The sequence below is a fragment of the Rhinopithecus bieti genome, unplaced genomic scaffold (genome assembly GCF_001698545.2).
Source record: "Rhinopithecus bieti isolate Rb0 unplaced genomic scaffold, ASM169854v2 scaffold_8675, whole genome shotgun sequence".
NCBI classification, from domain to species: domain Eukaryota; kingdom Metazoa; phylum Chordata; class Mammalia; order Primates; family Cercopithecidae; genus Rhinopithecus; species Rhinopithecus bieti.
The window spans coordinates 1,958,929-1,970,262 of NW_016806447.1; the positions used below are offsets into that span (position 1 = coordinate 1,958,929).

The following is an 11,334-nucleotide window of genomic DNA, read 5'->3' on the forward strand; positions in this document are numbered from 1 at the left end:
CATGCAGACTTTCAGGGCATAAGCTCCTTCTACTCTCCTTTCTTTCTCTGCTTTTTACTCTCCTATTTTCTTTTTTTTTTGAGACGGAGTCTTGCTCTGTCGCCTGGGCTGGAGTGCAGTGGCTGGATCTTAGCTCACTGCAAGCTCCGCCTCCCGGGTTTACGCCACTCTCCTGCCTCAGCCTCCTGAGTAGCTGGGACTACAGGTGCCCACCAACTCGCCCGGCTAGTTTTTTGTATTTTTTAGTAGAGACGGGGTTTCACCATGTTAGCCAGGATGGTCTCGATCTCCTGACCTCGTGATCCGCCCATCTTGGCCTCCCAAAGTGCTGGGATTACAGGCTTGAGCCACTGCGCCCGGCTACTCTTCTATTTTCTAAGCTCCTTCCTAATCTAAAAGTCTGTATGTCTGCAGTTTTCCATCAAATCTTGGATCAGCAGGAAATGAGACTTTGTATACTATATTTAAATTACATGGAAACTGACATCTATAATGTGGATAGTAATGCTTTATTAATACAAATATTCAAATAGGCAGAACAATCCACGCCTGGCTAGATCGTGTCTAGCTCTACTTAAACCCTGTAGGGGCTCTCCCTGCACTAGAGAGTAGAAGCCAGAGGCCAAACACTGGTTTACAGGGCCCCACCCCGTGACCCTACCCCTACTCCTTACTTCTTTAGCATTATTGTCTATTACACTCTTCCCTGCTCACTTCATGCCAGCCATATGGGCATCCTTGTTCTCCAAGCATGCCCAAATGTTGCCATTTTAGGAACTTTACCAGGAGCCCTGTTCCCCATGTTTCTGCATAGCCAACTCCCTCACCTCTTTCAAGTCTTTGCTCAAATAAGGTCTACTGGGAACATTCTAATTAAAATTATAATGTCTCCCCATTCCCGCTTCCCCTTACCCTGCTCCATACCTTTCATTTTCCCATAGTGCATATCACCTTCTGACATATGTTATACTTTGCTTATTGTGTCTACTGCTTTGTGTCTCCTTACTTTAAGTCCTATACTTAGGGATCTTTATTTTGTTTACCAATATATTCAAGGTACCTAGAACCTTCTCTGACACACAGTAAACATTCCATAAATACTTGTTGAACAAACGAATGCAAGACAAATAGCATAGCCTCCCAAGCCTTCGGTCCTACTTTTTCCCATTCCTAAATACTACTTGGGTCCCATTTCCTCACTGTCCCTTCAAACATGCCAAACACAGTCTTAGGTACATATCTTTAATCCTGCAGTTCTTTTAATCTCCTTACTAGAATCTAAGCACTTCCCATATCACAACATGGACCATAAGTTGTCTCACCTCTTTCAGGAATCCTTATACAACTCCCCAGCCTCTGGCTCTCTCTTCCCTGAACAATTATGGTCTTCATATTACCCTGTATCTCGCACAGTGTGCTTAGCATGGAGTGCTTGGTGGGGTTCTTCATTTTGTCATTTATCTATGCATTTTGTCTCTTTACCTCAAAGGTAAGCTTCTAAAAGGTGCTTGCTCAGAACCTACCACATGCTAAAACCTGTGGTTCTGGGGATTTAAGATGAATCATATGTGCCTTCTACTCTGGAGAAGCTCACAATCTAGTGAAAATCTTGGACCAGCAGATAGACCATCATAAGATAATGAGCTGTGTTACAGCAGAAGCTGCAACAGAGTAGGAACCAGGAGGAGGGAGCTGCTAGTACTGTATGGGATGTCAGGGAAGCTGTCACAAAGGGTCAGTATTTGAGCTGGGCTCGGTCTCAGAGGAGTTAGTTATACAAGGGGAAAAGAGGAAGAAGGGCTAAGGGAATTGCAAAAGCATGGAGGTATGGATGGGCTGGTGGGTTCAGGGATTGGTGAGATATCTAATGTGGCTAAAAGCCTGGGTTTGAGGTGAAACTAGAGGGGAGGCTGGGCCTTGGATGCTGCAGGAGGGTGGGCTTCATTCAAGTGGCAATAAAGATGTCAGCAGAGTACTTAAAGGAGGACGGTTTCCCTGTCTGTAAACTGGGACAAAGTACATGAAGCACAGTCCTTGAAGGTTATTATATATCAATTTCAAAAGAATCACTATACAATAAAAAATCTGATATAAGATCAAAAATTTTAAGTTAAGAAAATTTTTTTTGAAAATGATTCTCAAGACAATTTGAAGTAAGATTTTAATGTTAAATATGGCTCTTACTTTCATTATCAACAAAATGGGGATAATATATTTGTGATAGATTCCTGGTTGCCCACTTATCCTTTTTATAGTGGTTTTAATTTTGTTTTTTTCATTCTTCCCTTTTCTAGATGGGGGATATTTTACTATTTGTTAAATTCCTATTCTACCTCTATACTGGGTGTGCGAGAGGAATAAATCTTGTAAAAGACACATGGACTTAATCAGAGATACTATATTTTGTACAGGTTGTTGTAATTGAAATGAAATTTATTTATTCGATAAAGGTTTCAGTTAGACACATTTCCTGACTTCCCTTCTAGGCAGGTGTGCCATGTGACTAAGTTCCCCACCATAGGATGTGGTCTCACTCTTGGAATAAGTGTGAGCACTTCTTATTTATATATCAAAGTTTATCTGAGCAAGATTTGTTTCTTTCTTTATTTGCTAGAGTGTCATTTCTTTTAATTAATTCATTAATTTTTTTTTTTTTTTTTTTTTTAAGAGACAGGATCTCTTTCTGTTGCCCAGGCTGGAGTGCAGTGGCTATTTGCAGGTGCGATCATGGCTCACCGCAACTTCGCACTCCTGAGCTCAAGCGATCCTCCTGAGTAGCTGGGCTACCAGCTAGCACCACCACTCCCAGCTGAGGTTTATTTCTATCAATTCCCCTTTTAAAATAAAAGTCTAGCCTTCAGATAAAAGCACTATTTCTCAAGCTCCTGAAAGAAATGGAAAACCACTCAGCTCTACCCATGGAGGTCTCCATCACCATATTTACCTGTTATAAGAGCTTGTGGCTCTCCAGAGTTGATATGGAGAATCAAAAGTCTGAGCACTCCATAACAGCTGCAAGTCAAATTCAATTCCTCCTAGGTGTTCTGGAGTCAATATGAAAGATTTCACATCCGGGAGAGTGTGGTGCTCCATCACAAACTGTCCTATTTGAAGGGGAAACACATGCACTTATCGTACTTGTTGTAGAGCTTGAGTTTTATTGTACTTGTGGTAGAGCCCCACAAAAGCCTGAGAACTGAATTAATGTTCTTCTCTCAAACAACTAAAGTTAGCCCATTTTGCCCCTTAGAATATATTCCACATTGGTGGGGATAGCATGGCATCTCACCCCAGCCCATCGTCCTACTTGTGATGGTCATCATAGTCATATGTATTTATTTATAAACAATAGGAATAATCCTTGTGGAAATGGTGTTAATGAGTATATTCACAGTAATAGGGGTCTTTATGTGACAATGAACACTCAATATACATAGCTTTAAATTCTAACCAACATGTTTCTTGGAGGTAGAAAGGTCTTGTAGTTTATACATAGAAATTTCAGCATCAGATAAAAGTCACATTTAGGGCCATTTAAGTCCTTGGTAGAAGAGGATAATTATAAACATCATTAAAAGGGTAAATGTTATCAGCAAGATACCTCCACTCTTTAAAACTACACTGAAATAGTGTCGCGAATAAATAAAAGTAGGGGGAATATTTTAGATTAAAAGAAACTAAAGCAATATAACCATCAAAATGTAATATATGAATCATAACTGGAACTTCTTTCTTTTCATGTAAGCAGTTATAAAATAAACAAATATAAAAATAAGTGGAAAAGATGTTTGTGGAACAATAAAGGAAATATGAATAGAGACTGGATATTACTGAATCAATGCTAAATATCTTAGAAGTGATCATGATGTTGTTACTGTATAAGAGAAAGTCCTTGTTCTTAGACAATGTCAACTGAAGTATTTTGGGTAACTTGACACGAAGTCTGCAACTTGGTTCTGAATGGTGTGACAAAAAAGGTATGCGTGTATGTGCACATGGATGTATAGCAGAACGTTAATCATTGTCGACTGTTTTTTATTGTTCTATTCTTTCGACTTTCTGTTTCTTAATAAAAAGTTGGGGAAAAAATGGCATTGATATTACCTCTGAATTTGGCATGGGTCTTGAATTCAATGACAAGACGGCCATCCTCTCGAATGTAGATTCTTATTATCTGAAGCCTTGCAGAGAGCACACTGTCTGTCTGGATTCCTGGGCAGGAAAGCAGAGAGAACATGTTAGGGCATGGAAAATTCCTCCCTGACAACAACCATGTATAAGTTATCCCAAGGACACCTCCAGGTAGAGCTGCACATTTATTTGAATGTAACAAGATAACATTTATATGTCTATAGAAACATATGCCAATTAAAATTGTGTGACAGCTCATTTCACTTGGTTCTTTTTTTTTTTTTTTTCTTGTAACGGTTCCACTGTTCTCGAAATAGACTCTTCAAACCTGTAAATTCCACTTAGCCCAGATGCGGGGTTCAGCAAAAAAAAAATCTTAAAACTTCTTACTCTCAAACTTTATACCAGGGTATGGTTACAGCACATCTGCTTCCTACTATATTTTCTTTTCCTCACCAAGATACCTTTCCGGACTTAACAGAGGTATAAACAAAGTCCTGGTGGCTACATTTAGTACTCAAACCAAAGGAGAATTAAAGGGAAGCTTGTAGAAAGCCAGCATGATACAAGAAAGCTGTGGCTTTAATAAAGGAAACTGCAGTCATGGTCCCCAGTGAGTTCAGAATGACCAAAACCAAAGGGTAATGTAAGGAGGAGAAACATGAAGTTGAACAAGACAAAACAAAAATAAGAGCTCAAGGGATTATCTGACCCAGAGTGGGAAAGCTGCCTGAAGTTATTTTCCCATGAGAAATACAAAGCAAAAAATGATTTGAGCCTAAGCCATTTCATAGAAGAAAGGACTACACTGTCAGCCCTCTGTATCTGATCTGTTCTACATCATGGATTCTGCATCTGTGGATTCACCCAACCTCAATTTGAAAATATTAGAATAAAAATGCATCTGCACTAAACATATACAGATTTGTTTTTCTTGTCATTATTTCCTAAACAATATAGTATGTAGTTGTTATATATATATAGTACACATATATAAAACAATATAGTATATAGTTGTTATACCTAAACAATATAGTGTAACAACTATTTATATAGCATATACATTGTATTAGGTGTTATAAGTAATCTAGAGATGATTTAAAGCATAAGGGAGTATATGTATAGGTTATATGTAAATACTACACCATTTTATATGAGGGATTTGAGCGTCCTCAGATCTTGGTGTCGGGGGGAGGTCCTGGAACCAAACCCTAATAGATATGAATGATGACTGTACTTTCAATTAGTAGAGATGAAGCTTTCTCAAAAGAAAACTCTTGTTTTTTGTTTTTGTTTTTTTTTAGTATGTTTGCCTCAGATAAAGCACATCACCCCTGGAGAGGAAAAGAGGGAGGGCGGGAGCAGTAGAATTTAAGGGAAATGGGTTTGGGGAAATAGGTTTGGGGTAGTGTGTGAAGTACAGGACACTAAAAATGAGAAAAAAAAAAAAAAAAAAAAAAAAAAAAAAAAAAAACAAGAAAAACAAAAATAACCAAGAACCATTGGAGATAGTGGAGGAGAAAATTGGGGAGTTTGAAGGAGTATCTATGTGGAAGCAGTAGGAGGAGGTGGGTGGGGAAACTGGGTGGGGGTTAGGTGTGGGCTCCCAGCTGAAGGGCTGCCTCCCACTTAGTTCTTGGGGGCTCCTCCCAGAGAGGACAGGAACGGGGATGAGCCTGAGGGAAAGGTCATTTTAAACATTCAGCATCACAGCCCTTGACTTCAGAAGGTTAAAATTCCTTCTTTGGAGGATGCAATTAAAGAGCTGATGCTTTGCCAAATGAATAAAGTGGGCTACTTGACATAAATATTTCAGGTGCTCTTGACTCATTTTTCCATTACCATGCATCTGATTTGAAGATCCTTTTGCTTTTAAAAAACATGAACCAGGCCGGGCGCGGTGGCTCAAGCCTGTAATCCCAGCACCTTGGGAGGCCGAGACGGGCGGATCACGAGGTCAGGAGATCGAGACCATCCTGGCTAATACGGTGAAACCCCGTCTCTACTAAAAAATACAAAAAACTAGCCGGGCGACGAGGCGGGCGCCTGTAGTCCCAGCTACTCGGGAGGCTGAGACAGGAGAATGGCGTGAACCCGGGAGGCGGAGCTTGCAGTGAGCTGAGAGCCGGCCACTGCACTCCAGCCTGGGCAGCAGAGCAAGACTCCGTCTCAAAAAAAAAAAAAAAAAAAAAATAAACCCACCCTTTTTTCACTAGGAGAAAATGAAGATTATTTGGGTTATACTCCAAAAGAACACACACCCCTCTGAATCCCTCATGGGTAGTAGAGGACTCATCTGTCACTTGCTATCCTCTACTCTGGGACCTTAGCTATCTAGGCTGAGACCTTCCAGCATCAGGACAGAAGGACATCATTCTTTTCAGGAACCCCAGATCTTCACTTTCCAGACTTGAGGTGGCCCCACTTTATCTATGGGATAACAGGATGAGAAAAGCAGCTACTGTTAAAAGTCACTACTCTTCTTTTAATCTTGCTTGAGTGAAGCCCTAACTAAACGGATGGTTAAGGCGTCAATGGGCATACCTGTTCTCCAGAGAACAGTGTCATAGAAGAAAGAAAACTCCATCTCAGTGTGGTGCTCCAAGGAGGCCCAGCCCCTGGGGGCTGTCACATAGATGTAGGACACATACAGAGGAACGTGCACTGTCAAGAAGGACTGAGCAGAGTCCCTCACCTACCAAGGAAGCAGTAAGCACACAGAGTTATTTCTCCCCTGGGATGAAAAGGCATATTATCACAGCATCTTGGTTTCATTTTCATTCACCCACGTAGTCGCACGTTTATTCAATAATTATTAAGCAAGTGCCCATGATTGCACTTACTAATTTAAAAAAATAAAGGAAGCAATGGAATAGAAAGTGGCCAGAATGCTTCTTTAGACAGGGTCATGTGCAGAGGCTTCTCTAAGGAGGTGATATTTGAACAAAAATACTTTTGAAGTGGGAGAATGAGCTCTGTTCAGTTGCCAGAAGATCTGGCTGAAATTTTAGAATATCACAATTATTCCCAAGGATCAATCCGGTGGATATGGGATCTACCATTCAGTACAAACTCCCTGTGTTGACCATTTGCCAGTGACCCGTAGGAGAGCCCAAGTCAACCATCATCAGGAAGATGCCCACATCCGGACGCCTGGGAGGAACCTGTGCCTAATTCAGGATGTTTTAGTGAGTGCTCTAATCTCCTGCTCCAGGAACAAAGGGCCCGAGCATTGAAATCATATCTAGGAAGCTCACCAATGGACAGCTCAGAGCTGCACGTACTTCAGTAATTTCTTGTCCCACGCAGTGCTTTGGAAAGAGTTTTGAAAAGGCAGCACCTCACACTTCCAAGAGAACATTCCTTTTAAGGAGATTTGTTTCCCTGCTTTTAATTTGGCCCGATCATTTTTATTTTACTACGTAATGAACAAAACTGGATGGAAAAGTAACAGAATGGTAGCAGAAGCTTTTATGGTGAAGATAGCTGTATATGTGTGTGTGAGTGGGGAGTTGGTTTACACATTTTAAAATATTTTATGCTTTCTTCCATAAATATATATATTTATAACAAAAAAAACTTAGTTTAAAACAATTTTATTTTATCATTGGCTAATTACTACAATATACTATGGGACTTACATTTTTCTTGTGTTTGAAAATACAGTATAAAGTGTTTCTATGGGTAATTAAGGAAAAAACCAAATGCTTTAATATTTTTCCAAAGTTTTTTTTAATATTCAAAGTTGTCAGGGATTTAAAATTTGACGCCAGCTTTCTCAAAAGACTCAACTAACTCCATACTCATTGAAAAATTCCACTTTGACATGCTTTACTTTGTTCGTTTTTCAAGAGATGGGGTCTCTCTCTGCAGCCCAGGCTGGAGTCCAGCGACTCCATCATAGCTCACTGTAGCCTCAACTTCCTGGGCTCCAGTGATCCTCCAGCCTCAGCCTTCCAAAGTGCTGAGACTACAGGTATGAGTCACTGTTCCCGGCCCTTTTATTTCCTTTTTAAAGAAAATTTCCAGATTTTATTTGGACCTTGTACCATGTTCTGTCCCTTATACACTGGTTTTGCTAAACACACCTGCTCCAATCACACTATCGGAACTTCGATAAACTCTCTAGCTGATTGGCAAAATTAATTTTCCCTCGTTTGTTTTTGTTTATCCTCCTTTAGCCCTCATTATATTACTTACTAATCTTTAAAAGGAAAAAAAACCCAACAAATATTTACTGCATATGCCTATTCTATGCCAGGCACACTGTGAAAGGCACCTTCTCATGCTGAGATTATTAGTACAATTTCAGATGAGGTTCAGAGAGGTTATGTCTTGTCCAAGACTGCTGATTTGATAGCGAAAGGTACCAACTAGGCCTTAGTTCTAAGTTCTATATTCTTCCTACCATATGTCAGTAATTTCAATTATTTTCAAAGAAATAGACAACAACAAAATACTTCTGTGTATATATTTTTTCTGTGTTGGTTTAAAAGTGGGATATAGGCCGGGCGCGGTGGCTCAAGCCTGTAATCCCAGCACTTTGGGAGGCCGAGACGGGCGGATCACGAGGTCAGGAGATCGAGACCATCCTGGTCTACACGGTGAAACCCCGTCTCTACTAAAAAATACAAAAAACTAGCCGGGCGAGATGGCGGGCGCCTGTAGTCCCAGCTACTCGGGAGGCTGAGGCAGGAGAATGGCGTGAACCCGGGAGGCGGAGGTTGCAGTGAGCTGAGATCCGGCCACTGCACTCCAGCCTGGGCGACAGAGCGAGACTCCGTCAAAGTGGGATATATACACATAAGAAATCCTTGTCTTTGAGGTTTTAAGCATATTCTGAACAAAATATTCAAACATGTAATTACAGCAAAAGCATAAAGAACAGAGAATACTAATTTTTGAGAGGCCAGGAAAAAAACAAATCACTTAGGTTTGCATTTTCCAAAGTGAAAGGTTATGCAATCGGAGAAACGAAAAACCTATGAATGCCTTAAAATTCTCTTCAGTAGATGGCAGTAGTGCACACAAAATGAGAGGAAACCAGGCTGAGAGGCACCAAGAAAACAACACATTTTAATCAAAGACACTTTCTCTAAATGATTACTCTAAATCCCTCTATAATTTCTCTCTTTCAGTGAGGATAAACCTGATTTGAAATGAAGAACAAACATCTAACTAGTTTTCAGCTCATTGAGATAACTGCTCAAAATTGGATAGAACCTGCTTTAGAATTAATTTTCCCATGAGGACAGATTAGCCTAGTCTCACTGGCCCTTTGATATAACTGCCCTTCTGACTATGACTTCTTGCTATAAATTTTTCAATTGTCACTAATTGATATGGTTAGGCTTTCTGTCCCCACCCAAATCTCACCTTGAATTGTAATCTCCCTAATCCCTCCATGTCAAGGGAGGAACCAGGTGGGAGGTGATAGGATCATGGTTTCCCTCATGCTGTTCTTATGACAGTGAATGAGTTCTCACGAGATCTGATGGTTTTACAAGGCAGTTTTCCCTGTTCTTGCTTGCTCTCTCTCGCCTGCCACCATGTAAGACATGTCTGCTTCCCCTTCCCCTATAAGTTTCCTGAGGCCTCTCCAGCCATGTGGAACTGTGAGTCAATCAAACCTCTTTTCTTTATAGATTACCAGTCTCTGGTATGTCTTTATGGTAGTGTGAGAATAGATTAATACACTAATGTTTAATGATAATATATATTTTAGAAAGTGTCTATTTTTGTAGGGGCTGGCAGTTTGGAATAGGTGTGAAATCAAAATGTTTTAAGCAATTATCTTTCCACAATGCATAGGACAACAGTGTTCTTCTTGTCTTCTGAAACACAGGTTGTGTCATCTGACACATTTTCCCAGGTGGGGAAGAGAATACATCAATGTAGTAATAACCCTAGTATCAAATGTAAATAGTTTTGGCTTTCCAAAATATATGCATTATAAATATAAAAATATATATGCCTAGAGAAGTAAATATTGGATTTTTATATAAGTGAGTATGCCAGACAGTAAGTTTTTTCCACATTAACTTGATTTAGAGGACTTTTGGGGCCTTCTCTAGCTTCAGTGCTGCCAAGATCTTGCTTGAGGGACTTATAAAGAAGACTCCATTGGTTGGTTGGCCCAGTTCTGGAGGCAAAGTGCTACCTGAAGTGCTTCAGGAACAAACAAGGTTGACCATGGCACCCATATGCAGAGTCCTCAGACAAGCCCCAGGGCACCCACCTGGAAGTCGGCGGTTACAGAGCCCCCACAGACATCAATCAGCTCAGTCATGTCGTAATAAGCATCAAAGGTCCACACGCAGCTCTTCAGATTCAGGTGTTTGTAGAGCTGGATGGTCTTTGGCTCTCGCACGCTGGGGTCAAACTGGAAGGGGCGATCATAGCCAGGCCCCAGGGCGGTGCTGTCATAGACCACATCATCCAGGAACCCTGCCTCTGCCGGGGAGGGAAGAATGAGGAATGATAACTTGGTTTGCGGACGCCAAGGAGCAGGCTGGGGCGAAGAGCTCACCCTTTCACACTAAAAGCACTTTCAGTCACCTAAGACCCTAACAACAAAGCAACCCAGGGCTCCCAATGTGCAGGGAGAATGTGAGGGATCTTGGAAAGCGCTTGCTAACTGCTGTTGCCACGTGTTGAATGGAGGACTCCACCTCTAAGACACCACAGGAACCATGGAGGAAAAGGTGAGCAAATGATACCATGAATGAAGGCGGCAGAACTTGGAAAGGAAAACACTCTGAAGCTTTGCCTGCTACACCTGGCAAGTCTGGTCCTGTGCTTCATATATGTCCCCACCAGTCCTGAAGAAATGGATTTACTGTATGGCTCATTCATTAGGGAATTATTATTTTAAGAGTGATTTTTAAAATTTCTTTTTTGAGACCCCATCTCAAAAAAAAATTTAAAAAAACCAGCACACCTACATTTGACTACTTCTTCTTGCTCATAGTTTCTGAACTCTTTGGGAGGGAAAGTCTGAATTTTTTGTTAATGAGTAAATAGCTCACTAATGATGCCTGTAACTCTCACCTGTGACAGGCAAAAATTATTGAATCAAATGCTGCCAAGCACATGAATGGCTCTAAATTAAGGGAGAACTTTATATAGTAGGGAGCTGAATACAGATACAATTTTAGAATATTAGGGTTAAAATTTTTTTTTTTTTTTTTTTTTTTTTTTTTT

At 40.6% G+C, this 11,334-nt stretch overlaps 1 protein-coding gene across 1 annotated transcript in view; it reads right to left on the reverse strand.

Annotated features, from left to right (window-relative positions):
- Positions 1-11,334, reverse strand: part of FRAS1 (Fraser extracellular matrix complex subunit 1) — a 483,930-nt gene that overhangs the window by 21,203 nt on the left and 451,393 nt on the right. The window contains exons 65-68 of the mRNA XM_017876598.1: positions 10,370-10,584; positions 6,676-6,826; positions 4,105-4,212; positions 2,945-3,104 (exon numbers count right to left, since the gene is read on the reverse strand). Coding sequence (XP_017732087.1) covers positions 2,945-3,104; positions 4,105-4,212; positions 6,676-6,826; positions 10,370-10,584 — 634 coding nt within the window. The remainder of the gene's footprint in view (positions 1-2,944; positions 3,105-4,104; positions 4,213-6,675; positions 6,827-10,369; positions 10,585-11,334) is intronic.